Source organism: Furipterus horrens, unplaced genomic scaffold (genome assembly GCF_987537825.1).
Source record: "Furipterus horrens unplaced genomic scaffold, mFurHor1.1.pri manual_scaffold_8, whole genome shotgun sequence".
Classification (NCBI taxonomy): domain Eukaryota; kingdom Metazoa; phylum Chordata; class Mammalia; order Chiroptera; family Furipteridae; genus Furipterus; species Furipterus horrens.
The window spans coordinates 85141427-85161833 of NW_028327178.1; the positions used below are offsets into that span (position 1 = coordinate 85141427).

Sequence of the window (20407 nt, forward strand, 5' to 3'; positions counted from 1 at the left end):
TATTAAGAAGTAAATCATGTAGTATATTAGAAGGTAACTAAGTGTCATAGAATAAACAGGTGGAGTAGGTAGGATAAGGAGAAGATCTGCTGTTGGGGGTAGGGGTTACAATTTAAAATGTGGTGTATAGGGAAGGCCTTGTTGGGGTGAGAACATCTGAGCAAAAATTTGAGAGAGGAAAGGGAACAACCCTTGTAGCTACATCTGGTGCAAGAACATTCCATGCAAAGAGAAGGACAGAAACAAAGGTCCTAAAGCAGAACTGTGATATGCTTGGTGTGCTGGTGGTCATGGTATATAGCAAGGAAGCCACTATAGCCAGAGAAAAGGAAATAAGAAGGAAGTAGAAGGTAATGAGGCAGAAGAAATGATGAAAGGCCAGAATGTGAATGGCCCTGGGCCACTATCAATACCTCGGCTTTCACTGAGCGAGACAGTGAGCCCCTGGATGGTTTTGAACAGAAGCATAAAGTGATTAAGTTTTAATGGGATTGCTCAGCTTTGTTAACAACAGAAAGGGAAAGGGTAGTCACAGGCATGCCAAGAGATCACAGTAATAATCCATGTGAAAGATGATGTTTTGAATCAGGTAGTAGCAGTGAAGAGGGTGGATACTGGATATATAATTGACCCTTGAACAACACGAGGGTAGGGGCGCTGGACCCACATGCAGTCAGAAATCCACATATAATTTTTGACTTCCCCAAAATTTAACTACTAATGGCCTAATGTCAACCAGAAGCCTAACCAATAACATAAATAGTTGATTAACATATTTTGTGTGTTATATGTATTATTACATACTATATTCATACAGCAAAGTTAGAGAAAAGAAAATCGTAACATTTACGGTACTGTATATATTTACTGAAAGAAATCTGGACTTTCAGTCAAGATGGTGGCATAGGTAAACACAGCTTGCCTCCTCGCACAACCACATCAAAATTACAAATAAAATATAGAACCATCACTCAGAACTGTCAAAAATCAAGTTGAATAGAAGTCTCACAACTACAGAATTAAAGAAACCACATCCATCCAGACTGATATGAGGGTGGGAGATGTAGACTGGGCTAGTCCCTCATCCATATGTGGTGGATAAAAATTTGGGAGGGATATCTTGGGAGTGAGGAGTCCCAGCCCCACACCAGGACCCCCAGCCCAGGGTTCCAGAGTCAGGAAAGTTAAGTCCCCCTAACTTCTGGCTGAAAAAACCAGCAGGGATTGAGCTGGTGGAAGAAACTGCCGGAGCCCCAAGCAGTTCCTCTTAAAGAACCCACACATGGACTCACGTACTCAGGACTCACTCCCTCTGAGCTCAACACTGGGGTAACAGCTTGAAGGGCACCAGCGGCATATAGGGAGGAACTGAAGTGTCTGGCATCAAGGTAGGAGCTGGAAGACAGCTTTCTCCCAGAATAAAGGTGGGCAGGGGCCATTGTCCCTTTTCTGAATCCTCCCACCCAGAGCCAGTAGGATGGTGCCATATTTGAGTCTCCAACAACCTGGCTAACACTGTTTGCCCTTGCGATCGATCCCCTGATACTTATAAGCCCACCAAAACTGTTAACCATGACTTTTCCATATACATGGCTGGTCTTGGCTCATGTTTCACAACTTCCTAAATCCTATTAATCAACAGCTGGCCTCAGTAAGCCCCTTACCCCCGTACATCTTGCTAAGTGGCCCCAGGTCTGGCACTAGCAGCAGCCAGCCTAGATTCATAGCTTGTCTTCACCTGGGAATCTCTTAAGCCCAGAAAGAGCAGCCATCTCAGATTGCTTTATAGCTCAGGCAGGGTGGCCCCGGGCAGAACACAGATGGGGGCTGACCTTGGCCTGCACCACCTGAGAAACACCAGGGCCTGCGCACCCAGTGGACAGCTACAGACCATGTAGGAGCACCACCACTCTGCCCCTGGACAGCTGATCCTCCCCACAGAGGAGGGAGGTTGGTGGTCAGTGGTCACAGCCATTCCTTATAGCTGACTGGCCTGGGTAAATCTCTCCCATTGATCTGCCAATGGCAACCAAGGCTCAACTACAAGAGGAGGGTATGCTCAGTCCACACGAAGGGTGTCGAGTAGCCAGCTTGGGTGATGGAGAGGCTGTGCCACTGGACCCTACAAGGCTACATTAGGTCACACTACCAAGAGATGGAGTCATAGCAGCTCTACCTAATACACCGAAACAAATATAGGGAATGCCAAATTCAGGAGGCAAAGAAATATGGCCCAAATGAAAGAACAGAACAAAACCCCATAAAAAGAACTGAATGAAATGGAGATAGCCAATCTATCAGATGCAGAGTTCAAAACCCTGGTTATCATGGTGCTCAAGGAACTTAGTGAGGACCTCAGCAGCATAAAAAAGATCCAGTCAGAAACAAAGGATACACTAACTGAAATAAAGAACAATTTACAGGGAAACAACGGTAGAATGGATGAAGCCCAGAATCAAGTCAATGATTTGGAACATAAGGAAGCAAAAAAACCCCTACCAATCAGAACAACAAGAAGAAAAAAAGATTCCAAAACAATGAGGCGTGTATAAGCAGCCTCTGGGACAACTTCAAGTTTTCCAACATTCACATCATAGGGGTGCCAGAAGTGAAAGAGCAAGAAATTGTAAATCTGTTTGAAAAAATAATGAAAGAACACTTCCCTAATTTGGTGAAGGAAATAAGACATGCAAATCCAGGAAGCACAGAATCCAAACAAGATAGATGCAAAGAGGCCCACTCCAAGACACATCATAATTAAAATGCCAAAGGTTAAAGATAAAGAAAGAATCTTAAAAGCAGCAAAGTTACCTACAGGGGAGTTCCCATAAGACTGTCAGTTGATTTCTCAAAAGGAACTTTGCAGGCTAGAAGGGATTGGCAAGAAATATTCAAAGTCATGAAGAGCAGGGACCTACAGCCAAGATTGCTCTACCCACCAAAGCTATCTTTTAGGATCAAAGAGCAGATGAAGAGCTTCCTAGACAAGAAAAAACTAAAGGAGTTCATCATCACCAAACCATTATAAACGTTAAAGGGACTTAAGAAAAAGAAGATTAAAACTATGAACATTAAAATGACAAGAGACTCCAATTAAGCACACCAGAATAGGAACAGAACCACAGGTATGGGGATCATTTGGAGGGTTATCAGCTGGGAGGGGGAAGGGGGAGAAATGGGAAAATGGTGCAGGGATTGAGAAGCATAATTGGTACGCTCAAAATAGACAGGGGGAAGTTAATAATAATATAGGAAAGGGTGAAGCCAAAGAACTTATATGCACGACCTATGGACTTGAACTAAGAAGGTGGGATTGCTGGGGGAAAGAGGGGTACTGGGCAGAGGGGAGCAAAGGGGAAAATAATTGGGACTACTGTATAATCAATGAAACACATTAAAAAAAAAAGAAGTACAAACAGACAGTTACAAAATAGCCACAGGGATGTAAAGTACAGTATAGGAAATGGAGTAGACAAAAAACTTACAAGCATGACCCATAGATATTAACAACGGTGTGGGGAATTGCCTGAGGGAGTAGGGGGTGCTGGGTGCAGGCAGACAGTCGGGGGGGATATTGGGACAACTTTAATAACATAATCAATAAAACATAATTAAAAGATAAATAAAAAGAAATAAAAAGAAATAAAAAGAAAAAATAACATACAGCTGGGTGGAGGGAGGCAGAAGGGGAATAACTGGGACAACTATAATAGCATAAACAATAAAATATTAAAAAAGAAAAATCCACATATAAGTGGACTCATGTAGTTCAAACCATGTAACTCAAGGGTCAACTGTATTTGGAAGGTAAAGCCAACAAGATTTGCTGGAAGATTGGATGCGGAGTATGAGAAAAGTCAAGAATGACTCCACATTTTCTGATTTGAGTAAACAGAAGAATGGAATTGTTATTTACAGAGTTGGGAAAGACTAAGAAGAATATACTTTAAGGGAAAGATTAGGATTTTGGTTTCGGACATGTAAGATCAAGAGAGTTGTAGAGATACTGCATAGGCAATAAGAAATATGTGCCTGGAGTTCCAGAGGAGAAGAAATATAAATTTGCCAATTTTCAGTGTAGAGGTAAGTAAAGCCATGAGACTAGAGTAAGATCACCATGAAGGTAAGTAGAGACCAAAAAGAAAAAAGGAACAAAAACTAAGTATTTTGAGGTGCCAACCAGTGCAGAGGTTGGAGAAAGAACAAGTAAAGACCAAGAAGAAAAGGTGAATGAAGTATGAAGAAAACCAGAAGAGTGTAGTGTCCTGGAAACCAAGGAAATAAAGTATTTCATTGAGAGGGCAGCAGTGATCAGCTGTGTCAAACATGACTCATGCATACTGGATTTAGAAATGTGGAGGTCACTGGCAAACTGGAAGGAATGAAGGACTGGATTCTGGGCATGGCCTGACAAATGCACAGGAACATGTTTTTCCAACAGGGTGAAAGTATCACCAAGAAAAATGTATGTAACAAAGATCAACTGAAGATTTCTTTGTGCTGAGCCCTCTAACTGGATTTCTTATAAACTATCAGTCAAATCCTAAAGGAAAAAAAAAAAGAAAGGAAACCCTGATGAGATGGGTTAACATACAGCAAAACTTCTAACTCTAAGGCAGTGGTTCTCAACCTTCCTAATACAGTTCCTCATGTTGTGGTGACCCCCACCATAAAATTATTTTCATTGCTACTTCATAATTGTAATTTTGCTACTGTTATGAATCGTAATGTAAATATCTGATATGCAGGATGTATTTTCATTGTTACAAATTGAACATAATTAAAGCATAGTGACTAATCTCAAAACAATATGTAATTATATATGTGTTTTCCGATGGTCTTAGGCGACCCTGTGAAAGGGTTGTTCAACCCCCAGGTTGAGAACTGCTGCTCTAACAGCTCTAAACTCTTATTGCAAGTCCTTTGACAGCAAAGGATAACATTCATCTTCTCTTTAGTTCCAAGGCATCTAGAACTATTCTGAGCTAAGTAATAGTAATGCATTCAGCAAATATTTACTGTGCACCTATGTACTAGGCAATAAGAATGTGGTGGTCAACAGGATACCTAATCTCACCCCACCCTATAAAGGTTTGAAACAGGCTTGAAAACAAATCACAAATGTGATGGGTGGTATGAAATGGGAAGTGCTGGGAGCTATACCTCTTTAACCTGATATCTGCTGCAAGATTCTGAACATGAGTGACAAATACCAGTTCCAACTCTATAGTATCAATATAAATAAAAATGATGGTACTGTATTTCTAGTTATTTTTCTGGCACTCATTCTCAACTCAATGGTTGGGACAGTGCTGTCCAAATGCCTCTTGAACAGAATATAAAGAAATTGACTGAAAAAGAAAAACTTTTTTTTTAAAATGCCCAGATTTATTATTATTATTATTATTATTATTATTATTATTATTATTATTATTGGTCTCTTACCTTGATCACCAAGTACCAGGGCTCCAGCTTCCAAAGCAAAATCTCCTGAGGAACTATCCTTTGAAAGAGTTACAGTCAAACCAGAGGTGGTCGTGGTATTACCACAAACATACACACCACGTGGAGCGACATTGCACACCGCCTGAGGAAACAAAAAATTTAAGAGAATCAGCCAAAGTAAAGGGAAATAATAGATAACAGTAATTGCTCACAAATGTTAGCTATATGCCAGGTAGTCTTCTGAGAGCTTTACCATACAGTTTTCACCACCATGGTAAGAGGAGGCCATTATTACACCCTTAGTACTGATGCAGAAACCATGCCCACGGAGACTGAGGAGCCCACAGAGCTATGAAGGTGTGAAGTCAGGATTCAATCCAACACAGGCAGCCTGACTGTGATGTTTGTGGTCATGTGAATACTCCACACAATTCCATTTTATGCTTCATTTTCAAGTTCAAACAACAAAAATGTGAGTGCCAATTTTAATTTCAAAGGTCCTAATGCTTCTTTAAACATCAAGTAATAAAATGGTTTAATGATGCTTGCCTTCAGAGCAAATAATCTATGGCAGATCAAAAGAGTAGTCAAATAGCACAACAATTAAAAGCATGAACCTCTAGTCGGGCAGGTCAGGCAGACCTGTTTTAATCCTGGCTCTACCATGTGCCAGCTATGTGGCTCTCAGACCTCTCTTGAGCCTCAGCTTCCTTTTGTTTTATCACATATTGTCCTGAGGAATAAATGAGATCATGCATGTAAGGCACTTAACCTGGCACCTGGCACACAGTAAGTGCCCAATGCAAGGCTGCTGTATGTGGCTATGCACTGCACAACTCGTTACCTATGTCAGTGTGATCTGGACTTGTGCACTGAGGAACCCAGAGGGCCCTATGGTGCCTAACTTACAGACAGTAGCTGTAATTCTTTTTATTACTTGTAATTCCTTATTTGTTAGTCTTAGAGTACAGTGGTTTACTAAATGGTAAGAGGAAAAGGGGATTGAAAATACAAAGTCACTGATTCATAACTGTTAGTGTTAGCTTAATTTTTAAAAGCCCTGGGTGGCTTAGTGGGACTACCAGACTTACACGCAATACCTTCCACTACTTACAACACTTAATTTCCACTAATAAACAGCTTTTATTTTTAAATTGAGCCAGGGGTTTTTTTCTGTTTTTTAAATTAATTTATTTTTTCATCCTCACCTGAGGACATTTTTTTTCATTGCTTTTAGAGAGAGAGGAAGGGAGAGAAAGAAACATCAATGCAAGAGAGAAGCATCAATTGGCTGCGTCCTATATGCACCTGGACTGGACATCACATGTGCCAGGACCAGGGATCAAACCTGCAGCCTTCTGGTTACAGGACAACGCTCCAACCAACTGAGCCACACCGACCATGGCAAGTCAGGGTGTTTTAAAAGCACTGTTACCAGGTCTAAAAAACACGAAAAACTGCCAATGTCATTTCTTGGTATTAAAACATTTTCAGTGCCATGTATGTATTTTGGAATCATTCTCTGCCAAGACATATTTTATAAATAAAAAAGCAAGAAAAATGACACTTTATATACTATAAACAAAATGTAGAAATTAAATGATTTGTAAAGATGATCAGACACTGTGGAGGTTAAACCAGGCTTCCACATATAATATGCTAATTCAAAATTCACACACACGCACACGCAATGCTACTATGGATAGAAGAGAAAGCTGTAATAACATAGATGCCCATGTGTCCCTTTTGTATCCATATACTGGCTAGGCACTCTGGGCCAGGCCAGTAGCAAGGGCTCAGTACAGAATTTTTCTTTTTAAAGGCCCAGTCAGTCAAAAGGAGCAAAATATGGAAATAATGGATAAAATGTCTGATTAAAAATTTAAATAACTGGTTAACACTTAACCACAAGAAATAAAGAATCATCTGATGTGAAGGACAATGGGCTTATAATGCAACGACCAGATCAAGGTAGTTCTCAATCCTGGCTGCACATCAGAATCAGTTGTGGAGGGTTATACACGTATAGATAATAGGACCCTAACCCAGAGACTCTTAATTCAACTGGCCTGGTGCAGGCCATAGTATTTTCAAAGAGCTCCAAAGGTGATTCTAATATGTAGCTAGGGTTCCCAATCCCTGGACAAAGATTCAGTAACCATAGGACTACAATTTACCAAAGAGCCAGGGAGCCCCTGGTCTGGTCATACTTTTCCACACGAGGGCACACAGTACGGATGCAGGACATGGACATTCTTATAAATGACATTATGGCTGGCCTACCAGTGTCACTCCAAGGAAACCACACGCATTTCACCAAGCAGAATCTTCTAGGGCCATTATAAACCTTTGAAGGGAGCACCACTAGACTCTGATTGACAGAGGCAGAAACTTCTTGGGGACCAACAACAGACTGGTCAGAGAAGCTGCTTTGCTTTGGATTCAGAAGTAGTTGAAATGTATCCCAACAGAGCTCTTACCCTTTATCTGATTATCCTTAAAGCCCAACAATGTTTATGTACCTATGTGAAGAGAGAATGGATGATTCTACTTTATTTTCTTAAGCTATTCTGTCCATAGGGAAGGTTGCAACAATAAAGACTAGCAAGCCAATGCTGGATACAAAAATAAGGGTTTAGGGAAATGGCTTACGTTTCACAATAGTCGACTTCTCAAAAGAACAGAATGCCTATGCAGCCTGTGTGACAGAAGACTGGCTCAATTTGAAAAGATGAATCAGATACAAGTTATATATTACTCACACAAACCCCAATTCACTCATACCATTGGACAAACTATATTCTCTGAACAGAAACCCTACCTGCTCTGAGCAAATTCATTTGCAAATTATTCATGTGTTTAATAAGCGAGAGGTCAAACACTAAGTGAATATTTCCTACCTGTAGCATCTGACTCTTTCCCAAGCCTGGATCTCCAACAACAAGGACATGTGGGTCTCCCCGAATTGGAATTCTGTTTTTGTCATCTGCATATTTCTGGCTTCCTCCAAAGAGTGCTAAAGCCAAACCTGCTTTAACAAGCTCAAGTGTGAAAAAAGGGGAAAAAAGTGAGAAATACAAAGATGACTAGCAAACTGGGTGCTGATCTTTTTATGTTTACAACATTTATTTGGGAGTTTTCTTTTAAAGCATGATTGAACTTTTTCCTAAGAAAAGCAAGTTAATCGTATAAACTACAATAATGTAAATGATTAAAAAGCATAAACTAGAAAGCACATGAAATCAGAGCAGCACCTTAAAAGTTGCTAAGTGAAGACCTACCTTGCAAGGCATTAATCCATTCCACACAAAACTAAGAAACATTTGTTAGTTTCTGCTTTAATGTTTGTGTCCTGAGTCAGTTTAAGAGAAACCCATTCCTATTAACTTTAATTGGTAAGCAGCTTTTTCCTACAAGGCGCTGTAGTTTTCCTGTCATCATTCATTTACAGAGAATAATGATTCGTATTAAAATATGAACTGGCCAACAGAAATTAGCTATTTTTTATAAAGTCTTTACATTTTATTTTTGCCAACTTCATATATTTTGAGTAAAGATGAAGTAAAATACTTACTTCATGGCCAAAAATGACAGGGCAAAGCGAGCTGAAAAACAGAATACAACTTATAAATTCTAACTTCTACTTCATTTATCTATTAGAAGATCTTACTCTGAAGTTTGCTTAACTTGCTTTATACTGCATCCAAAACGGACAAAAATAATTTACACCTGTCAAACAACTCTATACATTTTATTCTAATATTCAATAACTTTCTCAAAATTCTTCATTAATCTATAAAGGGAAGAATGCTTAACAATTATGCTAGAGCAAGGGAGACAGGATACTTCTACTAAAGTATTTTAAAGTAACCAACTATACTGTTGATCATTTTATGTTACTAGCCTTTAAAATGCACCATAATCATGGTCTTCCACTTTAGGATATGAATTATATTGTACTTTATGTGACTAGACATCTTTAGACTTGTGCAGCCAAATCACTTAAAGGAGACAAGAGTGAATTGTATACATATTTTAAGATGGGATAAAATTTCATTTTCTCAGTTCAAGTCAAAGGATCAGAGTAAGACCATATATGAATACAAAGTATATTTACATTTATCTACTGTACTTAAAAGGAGCAAAAAACCAGACGGCGTAGAAGAGATATACTCAAGAGTAAACTGTGCATCATTATCCTTTTTAATATATGTAAACATGGATGTTAGTGTCCTGCATGACCACTGCCAGCTTCCTACCATGCATTCACACCTGCCTGTCACCTACACCTATCCGTAGAAGGCCTTTCTATGGCCTATGGCTTCCGTCACACTGGGCAGACTAGAAGTGCTGGGTTATCTAATATTCCTAGGAGGAGCCCGAAACCCAGGTCCTTGGATGAAAAAATACTGCATTCTACAGTTTAGGGTCCCAGAGGCCTCAGGATTCTAGTAGTAACCTGTTCATTAAGGCATCACACACTGACCGCCATCCTTTCTGCCTCACTTCCTCATCCCACGTCCAGTATATGTGAGGATCAAGTCCCAAATAAACTACACCTCCCAAATCATATCATTGCTTCTAAAGGAACCTAAACTAAAACATGATCTTTCACTGTCTTTTCCATAGTCCTTTCATGTTTCTTCCTTTGTTACCCTGCCAAGGGTCAACAAACTTTTCTTAAAGGGCCAGCAAGTAAGTATTTTCAGTTCTATTTTCTTGGTCAGAACTACTTAACTTGTCTGAAAGCAATGATCAACAAAATGTAAATAAATGAGTGGGACTGTGTTGTAATAAAACTTCATATACAAAAACAAGCACTCTGCCTAGTTTTCCAATCTCTACAAGATTAACAAAATATCTAAAAGGTAAAAGCAAACTGTGGGAAGAAAACTCTAGTTTTCCATACTAACTTATCTTCTGTAAGTATTGCAGAGGAAGGACCTCTATATACGTTCACTTTTATTTATAACTGATGAGAGAAACCAGTCAAAGAGGTGTTTTGATCCTCAACCAGGCAGCTCCTCAGATCCTGTTACAGACTAGTCGCCTCACTATCACTTCTCACTCTCACCCTGGTTCAGCATTCTCTCGCCCAGGGCGGCTGGGATGGCTTTCTTGTCAGAGGAGGTCCCTGAGAATCTAAGAACAAAGAACCCGAGGAACTCCTTACTTTTCTAAGTCAGTTAATTAACATATTAAAGGCAGAAAGAAGCAGGGGAGAGCAATATGGGAAAAATGGGGACAACTGCAAAAGAGCAAATATTTTTATAAAAGGAAAAAAAAAAAAAGGGCAGAAAGAAGTATCAAACTCTGCAGTAGCCCAAAGCCTAGATGGCAGAAAGAAAAAGTGTCAAATTGTCCTAGAGCCCAAAGCCTAGATCAATTTTCTAATAAAGTGCATTTCAAAACCTCATTTCTCTCTCTTAGGTATATGTATTATTCAGTCTCATTTCCCCCTATTTCTTCAAAATTATACAAGATTGTCCAAAAAGTGTCAAAATAACAGCACTGTTAATTATGTTAAGCAACAAAATCTCACTTAATCTTCAGAACCACCTTCTGAGACAAGTATTATTACTTCCATTTTAAGATAAAAATGAAGGAGAAATTAGGTAACATGCCCCAGATCACGCTGGAAGTGGCTGAAACAAGATTCTGATTTAGGTTTATCTCCAAAAAAGAGCTCTTAACTATTAAAGTAAAAATGCCTCTACTGTGCTTCTTCTCTACTGCACTGGCAATAACAAGGAAATAAGATACGAATGTAAGTAACTTCTGTGTGACTCTCTTGGTTTTTAAAAGTAAAAAAACAAACAAACCCAAAAACCTACATACAACTAATGGGAATAGCTCTGGAATTCACTCTCCCATCGCTCTTCTGCTGAATAACTTGTTGTGAGTAAATTTTATTTAAACTGAAGATCAGCAAACTCCTCTGCAGAGGACCAGACAGTAAGCATTTGTGAGCCATTTGTTCTCTGTCTCGACTCTGAACTCTTCTGAATGAGTGTAGCTGTGTCCCAATAAAAGTTTATTTATGGGCAGTAAAACTTAAATTTCATATAACTTTGAGTATCATGAGAAATCCTTTTGATTCTTTTTCACCCATTAAAAAATGTAAGAACCATTCTTAGCTCTTGGGTCAAACAAAAATGGGCAGTTAACAGCTAGCTTGCAACAATTTTGACTAGGCTTGTGTCACCTGTAGCCAACAACACCCCAACAAGCACATACATAATAAAGTTTCAGGTAATGTCATACATACTTGACGATGAGTTTGAACAGGTTTTCTTCAGCTTGAATCTCTTGGATGGCATAAAGGTCTTTAAGTGAGAACTCCAGCAATGTTCTCTGCTTACACTCATCCTCGGGAGCCTTTGCTTTCTGTCCTTTGCTATTGCTAACAGAATTTGCTTCTATGTACAAAAGGAACATGCATTTGTCATTCTTATTTCGAGAACCTGTAAATTGCAAAGTATGATATGTGATAATCGGTATTTTCATTTTCCCTACAAAGATTCAAGTACAACATACAAGAAAGGCACAATGAGCTACAAATAAATCTTCATTTCAGTAAGAAAGTTTCACCTATGTAAGAAACAAGGAACTCCCTAAATTAATGGAGATTCAGAAGTAGCTTTAAAAAAGACAAATGCTGGACTTCCGGCCAAGATGGAGGCTTAGACGGACACGCTAGGTCTCCCTCTACAACTAGAGAGGAATACAACTACTTCAAAACAAAGGATAACTAGAAATTCCAGAAAATAAAACTACACGGAAGCCCAACATATGAAGTTATAAACCAGCGGTGCCATTTGGGCAGGTAAGAGTTAAAGAGGGCAGCGCTGTTTGCAGTCGCACCTGGGACAGCAGCGGGGCGGCGAGGAATCCCGGCTGCAGTCAAGCCCCTGGCGGTGCGCGACCCCAGCACTGGGGAAAGCAGCCACCGCATCGCCTTGAACAGTGAGGCCCAGGGGGGCGGGAGGACGGATCCCGGTCTCCTAGCTGAATAACTGTGTGAATCCATCTTGGACCCCCGCCCCCAAAGAAAGCACCACAGGGCTGCGAAATAGGTCGCGGACAGGCGCCGGTCGCTGAATTGTGACGCGTACACAGGCACTGCCCCCTACAGCCGGCCCAAGAAAACAAAACGCATCTGTCAAAATGAGGCAGACAACTATAGAAATCCCGGTGGCACAGCTCACCAGGCAACAGATAGAGAACCTGACAGATGAACAGATAAGAAACCTGTCAGAGGCTCAGTTCTGGGCCATTGTTATCAGGTGGCTTACAGAATTCACAAAAGAGCAGGAAAAAGATAAGAAAGAAGCGAAAAACATTCATAACGAAAGGAACAAAACCACATACGAGACAGATGGTGAGGAAAAAAAATCCAGAGTTCATTTCAACAAACTGGAATGTGGAGGAGGAACAAGCAGTCAACCAATGCAGAGAGAGGAAATGGGAAGCAACAATGAGAGGATCAGAAACCTCTGGGACAGCTATAAAAGGCCCAACATAAGAATCATTGGTTTGCCAGAGAGCGAGGAAGATGAACTAGAACTTGAAAAATTGAGTGAAAATATAATAAAGGAGAACTTCCCAGACTTGGGGAAGGGAATAGACTTGCAGGTCCAGGAAGCAAGGAGAGTTCCCAAGAGACTGGACCCAGGGAGAACCACTCCAAGACACATTATAATCAAAATGTCAAAAATTAAAGATAAAGAGAGAATCTTAAAAGCAGCAAGAGAGAAGAAAAGAATTATGTACAAAGGGGTCCCAATTAGACTATCAGCTGACTTCTCAAGGGAGACCCTACAGGCAAGAAGGGACTGGCAAGAAATATTCAAAGTAATGAAAATCCAAAACCTACAACCACGAATACTCTATCCAGCGAAATTGTCATTCAGAATAGAAGGACAGAGAAAGTGTTTCCAGGACAAAATAAAACTGAAAGAGTTCATTAGATCCAAACCACTGTTATATGAGATGTTAAAGGGACTGGTTTAAAAAACAGAAGCTAGGGAGATGAAACAAAGGCAAACTAAACAGGCAATGAGAGTGGAAAAGGAACTGTGGGTACGGGAAGCATATTGGGGGGAGGTCAACAGGGAGGGGGAGTGGGGAGAGGGAGGGAGATGATATAGGAATTGGGGATCATGGTAGGAGGGAATGGAATAGACGGAGAGAGGTTGGGAGGAACTGTATGCACAACTAATGGACATAATCTAAAAGGGGGGGACAACTGGAGTGAGGGGGGCCACCGGGTGGAGGGGAGCAGAGGGAAGGGAAATTGGCACAAATGTAATATTTTAATCAATAAAACACATTAAATCTGAAAAAAATAAAATAAAATAAAATACAAAAAAAAAAAAAAAGACAAATGCTAACAAAATACTGAAAAGAGTTGTACCATACCTTCTTCAGCATTTGAGACTTTGACAACTCCAGTAATAGTCACCGTGTCTCCTGGAACACAGCTATCCACAAGATCATGAACAAGCTCACATTCTATTGTTCGTGGAATCCGACCTGCTTCTCGTTGATCGTCAGACATCAACTCCTGGATTCTAAAAAGTACACAATTTTCAGTAAGTACACATACTGACTTTAAGTTAGTTATTTTACATATTAACTATTCAAAGTCTGCATACTGCTGAGCTACATAAAGGGCCAATTAGTTTTTTAAGTCAAGTTTAAAAAGTTTAGTGGTGTATGTAAAATTACATACTTCAGCAGTTTGCAGTTAAGGATGGGATGGCAGGATGAGCACGTGCATTTGTCACCGTCCCTCCAAAATTACAGTCACTAAAAGAGTAAAGAGAAGTTTTAGGGTGTGCAGAGACACTGAAATCTTAGAAAAGAGCAAATGGGAAAATACTGATGGGCAAAACAAAATGATGTCCAGAATACACTTAGGAAAAAAAAAAACAGAAGAGTGGGAGCCAATGTTTTATGCCCCTAGGTGTGATGTTCTAATATCAGAAGAGCACTGTTCAAATCCAATGAAAATACTGGTGTGGGATGAGTACTAGACTTAAGGGGTGAGCACTTCATATTATATATGTGTCTAATCACTATGTTGTATACCTGAAACCAATATAATGCTGTATGTCAACTGTAACTGACAAAGAAATTTTTTTTAAGTGGGAAAAATCCAATTAAAATATTTAAGCCCATTTTCTTTGTTATTTTTACCTGAAAACAAAATGATTTTGTTCAAATAAATAAATGACCCTGAATCTTCTATGCATATATCCTATTGTCGCCCTTTTAGCACCTCTGAAGCCCTCGTTATACCCTTCAGCGGTGAGACTCCTGTAGCCATGGGCTGGAAACCTGGCTCCTCCACTCACTAGGGACACGATCATGCTCAGGAGTCTTAAACATTTCCTCTTTTACAAAATACAGTGTTTATAAATATCTCAGCATAGTGAACAATTATTACATATGTTGGACTTGGTTTTTACATGGCAGAGGGGGTAAAAAACTAGGACAGAGCTTGGTAGCAATCAGCAATCTACCTCACTTGCTCCTAGATTCTAGTGTTTTAAGACCATCACCTCCTGTTTCAGCCAGGTTTCCTGGAGAGCGTTCTAACTTCAAAACTACCTATTATTTTATATTTAGGATGAAGTTATGGAACTATATTCAGAAAAAATGGAATAAACTCTTGGATTAAACACACACACACACGCACAACATCTGACTTGTGGGAGAAAAAAAGCATTAAAAACATCTATTAGTAAAATGCCTCATGGATAGTGAGAACATGTAATGAAACATGCCCATTTCTGAGAAATTCTTTATTTTAAACTTTAAGTCAATACAATATTCCCTCGCTTATGGCAGGTATTGCACTCTAGATGCCCCCGCGATAGGTGAAAATATGCGAAGTAGGAACCTTACATTTATTTTAGTATTTATATATATTTTAAGGCTTTATAAACCCTTCCCACACACTTATAAACCGTTCCCAGTCCCTTATTAACCTTTCCCACTCCCTTTTTAACCTTTTCCCCACCTTTATAAACACTACTTACGTTCTTAAACATATTCTACACTCTTAAACCTATGTAACTTTACCAGCATACGGATACAGTACTGCAAAATCCCGCGATATAGCAAAAACTCCCTGGTAAATAATTATATTTTCAAAAATTCCGCGATACAGTGAGGCCGCAATAAGTGAACTGTGATAGAGAGGGGGACTACTGTATTATTTTGATCATAACTCATTATGGAATAGATTATACAGCTTTGATTAAGGTCTACATCCACCCAGTTCAATGAGTGAGATAAATGAGCAATAAAATAAACTACCAACAGGACACAATACTTGCACATCAAATCCTTCCTGTAATCCAAGAGAATTTTGAATAAAGATGACTATTTCAACACATTAACTCCTAATCAAGCCTTTTATTAAACACTTTATCACTGTATACAAACAAGAATCACAGTATAATAGAGGAAAATTATAGATTTCCTTGGCAGTATGAGACATCTAAAACCCGCCTTTTAGTAAACAGTGACTGCTTACTTAATTGACTGCCAGTCCATCGTCACGGTGAGAGGAGAGCTAGGGAGAGCAGTAAATGACTTCCCTCGACATACAGGCTCAGGACACTGCAACAAGATGAATTCACATGCAGATTTTTGATAAAGTACAATCACATCTCAAGTTAAAATATTTTATTTAGTATTGTTTTAAGTTTCTCAGGATATAAAATGCAGTAAGAGCTGCGATATTTTCTATTTCCTTCTGCATTGATTCTATATCACAACCTTCTGAGGTAATTTTTCAGCTGGTTCCTCTTGATCACTGCTCTTATTCTTTTGCTGTGGGTATGCAAGGCTCCTCACCCTAAGCTCTATTCCTTCTTTGTGCCCCTGAAGTCTCCTGATCCTTGAATTACCCCCTTGCATACAGTCCACATACTCAGCCTCAGCCTCCCCCTTTTCAAAAGCTTTTCCTGGATCTTCTTTTATCATCAGCTCTCCCATCTAGCCTCCTTTTGCACTATTTGTATAGGATAATATTTATCATAACACACAGACAGTCCTCAACATGAGTAAGTTGTGTTCAAGTTTTCACTTGTGTGCTGATTGGACTTTGAGGTACATTTATAAATTCAGAGATCATGGTATACTGTATTTTCCAAACATGGCTGCAACAATATCTCCCCATGAGCCCTTCTACAGCCTTGCCATTCCTCCATCAAGAAATGGAGTCTAGCCTGGCTGGTGTGGCTCACTGGATGGAGCGCAGGCCTGTGAATCAAAGCATTGCCAATTTGATTCCCAGTCAGGGCACATGCCTGGGTTGCAGGCCAGGTCCCTGGTTGGGGGCGTGCGAGAGGCAACCATACATTGACCTTTATCTCCCTCTCTTCCCCCCTCCCTTCCACATCTCTAAAAATAAATAAATAAAGATCTTTTAAAAAAAAGAAGAAATGGAGTCTAATTTCCCCTTCCTGGAATCTGGACCAGCTTGTGACTCACTTTGTAACCAACAGAATATGACAGAAGTGATGCCACCTGACTTCGTAGACTAGCTCAAGACGAAAAGCTGTTTTTGCCTGTCAGCTGGAGTTCTGTCTCCTAAAGCCATCAGCAGCCATGTGAGCAGATTGTATCCTGAGCTGTCGTACTGTGTATGAGAAGCCAAAATCTGCCCACAGAGAAAAACTGCATGGAGGAGAGATGCCTGGCCAGCCCCTAGCCACTCCACATCCTACTGTTCCAGCCCCAGCCACCATTAGACTACAACTATTTGAGAGATCTAGAGCCAGAACTACCCAGCCAAGCAGTTCTTCAAAACTCCTAACCACAGAAACCATGAGAAATAATAAAATAATTGTTGTTATTTTGAGCCACTAAGTTTTAGGGTGCTTTGTTATGCAGCAACAGAGACTGGAACAGAGATCACTTGGAACAACCATCATTCTGGTCACTTCGGTTCAGTGAAGTTCTGACACATGCAGGACCTCTTCACACTATCAACTAATCTTCTGAATCAGTGTTACTACCCACTATATTAAAGAGCACAAAATATCCTGACCAAATACAGTTTACAGAAAACACCTGTTTTAAATGAGGATTTAATTTCTAGCCTCTGAGCTAAAGGCATTGCCTGAGCCTTAAGTCCAAACAAATAGTAGATGACACCAATTTCAACAGCACTGATTATTCAGAACCAATAGCTGAATCTAACACACCTTGTTCTTCCTGTAAGAGAAAGAGGCCTTAGGAATTTCAATTTGAGTAAAAGTATAATAAATGCTAAATTTATTAAAGTCCAAGGATGATAAAGGCAACTTTGGAAAAGAAGAATAGATATGGCAAATCTAACTACCTCATCAAAAGTTTAAATAAGATAGTACTGAGTTGACACAAGGCCAGTGAAATGAACCAGAACCACACGTCTGTAGGAGCAGTGTATTACAGAAGAAGCATTATCCGTCGGTAGGAATAAATAAAGGGATTAATAACTAATGACAACTGACATTTCATCTAAAAGAATAAATTAGATCCTTAGCATTTTGACATTGATAAAATTAACTTCTAGGTCTATGAAAGATCTAAATATAAAAAACAAGGCTTAAAAGTATTTGGAGCTCTGGCTGGTGTGGGCTCAGTGGGTTGAGTGCCAGACTGTGAATCAAAGGGTCACCAGTTCGACTCCCAGTCAGAGCACATGCCTGGGTTGCGGGCCAGGTCCCCAGTCAGGGGCGTGAAAGAGGCAACCATACAGTGATGTTTCTCTCCCATTCTCCCTCCCTTCCCCTCTCTTTAAAAATAAATAAGTAAAATCTCAAAAAATAATAACAGGGAACATAGAAACATCTTTAAAAAAAAAAATTATTTGGAGAAGCCCTGACTGGTGTGGCTTGGTTGGCTGGGCATCATCCTGCAAAGCAAAAGGTCACCAGTTCAATGCCCACTCAGGGCACAAGCCAGGCTTGCAGGTTCAATCCCCAGACAGGGCATGTATGAGAGGTGACTGACCTATCTCTCTCTCTCACATTGATGTTTCTCTGCATTTCTTCCTTCCTCCTTTACCCTTTAAAAATAAATTAAAAAAATATTTTTAAAAAAGTATTTGGAAGCCCTGGTCAGGTAGCTCAGCTAGTTAGAGCATCATCCTGATACACCAAGGTTATTGGTTTGATCCCTGGTCAGGGCATAACCGATAATCAACCAATGAATGCATAAATATGTGGAGCAATAAACTGATATTTCTCTTGAATCAATCAATAAAAAAAAAAGTATTTGGAGAAAACATAAGAAATATGTTTAGAATGCTTGGGTGAGGAAGACCTTCTTAAGCAGTGCATAAAATATAAAAGTCATAAAGGAAAACTCTGATCAATTTGACCATGTCAAAATGTAAAACTATACAACAAAAAATACACTATAGAGTTAAAAACAGACCAAAGCCTGTCTGTAATATACATAATCAATGATTAGTATCTAGAATTCATAAAAGAACTACCGATAGTACAGTGGTGTGCTGCCCCCCCATCCATGGTTTTGCTTTCTACAGTTTGTTTTCTGCAGATAACCGTGGGTTATCTAAGAATATAAATTTAAAATTCCAGAAATAAACAATTTATAAGTTTCAAATTATGCGCTGTTCTGAGTAGCTTGATGAAACCTCACCCCACCCCATTCTGTCCCTCCCAGAATATGACTCATCCCTTTGTCCACGCTGTATATGCTCCCCACCTCTTAGTCACTTAGTAGCTTTATGGGTTATCAGATCAACTATAACAGTATTTGCTGCGTTTGTGTTCAAGAAACCCTTATTTTACTTAACAGAGGCCCCAAAGTGCAAGAGCAGTGATGCTAGCAATTCTGATATGCCAGACAAGATGTAAAGTGCTTCCTTTAGGTGAAAAGGTATGTACATGTAGGAAAAAACATAGTATATTCAGGGTTCAGTACTATCTGCCATTCAGGCATCCACTGGGGGTTGTGGAAGGTATCTCCTTAAGATAAGGGGGGAGCTAATGTATAAACAGAAAAATGAACAGAAGCTATACACAGAATATTCAGTAAAGAATACAAATGAACAACAAATAAAGATGTGAAAAGACGCTCAACTGTAACAAAAATCATAGAAATTGATCTTAAGAATGAAACACCATTTTACACCCAGACTAGCAAACTAAAAGGCCTAACACCACCAAGTGTTAATAAAAACACAGGGAAATGCTAATTGCTTAACACTAGCTGTAGGGGTGCAAGGTGGGACCTAATAAAGTTGTAAAGAAGCATATACCACAAGCATATGCCTCTGCTACGGAGATATGTACAAGAATGTTCTCGACAGCATCATCTGTAATTGTAAAAAACTGGAAACAACACAAATGTTACCCTGGAGAATAATTAGTAGCTATTCATTTAACAGAATATTCTCCCCAACAGTAAAAAAGAAAGAATTAGATGTATATCAAGATAGGTAGAACTCCAAAATAACATGAAAAAAAGGCTGAAGAACATTACATTCAGTACATGACTATGTAAATACACACAAGAAAATAAACCTTACATATATAGGCAAGTGTGAAAATGCAGACCTGAAGAATGCATGCCAATTTCAGGAAAGGGCTCTCTGGTAAGACAGAAGTGGATGGAGGTGGGGAGAACAGAGAGACTTCTATTTTAACTGTAATACTATTGTTGTTAAAAAAAATTAACCTAAAATCACAAAATATTGATATTTGCCAACTCACAGTGAATATATAGATATTACATTATTCTCTGCACTTTCTATGGTTTTAAAATATCTAGTTTAAAAAAAAAAGTTAATAAAGAAAAAAATGAACATTTTCAACCAGCAGAACAAATAAAACTTGATGTGTGTACTCTTATTAAGTCCAAATATAAAAATATGAATGGAAAGGATACACAGTGACTTCAGGGTAATGACTGTCACTGGGAATGGCACGTG

General features: G+C 39.4%; 1 protein-coding gene across 1 annotated transcript in view; it reads right to left on the reverse strand.

The window, feature by feature from the left end:
- Nucleotides 1-20407, reverse strand: part of MCM8 (minichromosome maintenance 8 homologous recombination repair factor) — a 43609-nt gene that overhangs the window by 13159 nt on the left and 10043 nt on the right. The window contains exons 8-13 of the mRNA XM_090286067.1: nucleotides 15992-16077; nucleotides 13867-14018; nucleotides 11714-11909; nucleotides 9020-9050; nucleotides 8346-8486; nucleotides 5446-5587 (exon numbers count right to left, since the gene is read on the reverse strand). Of these exons, the coding sequence (XP_090142193.1) occupies nucleotides 5446-5587; nucleotides 8346-8486; nucleotides 9020-9050; nucleotides 11714-11909; nucleotides 13867-14018; nucleotides 15992-16077 (748 nt within the window). The remainder of the gene's footprint in view (nucleotides 1-5445; nucleotides 5588-8345; nucleotides 8487-9019; nucleotides 9051-11713; nucleotides 11910-13866; nucleotides 14019-15991; nucleotides 16078-20407) is intronic.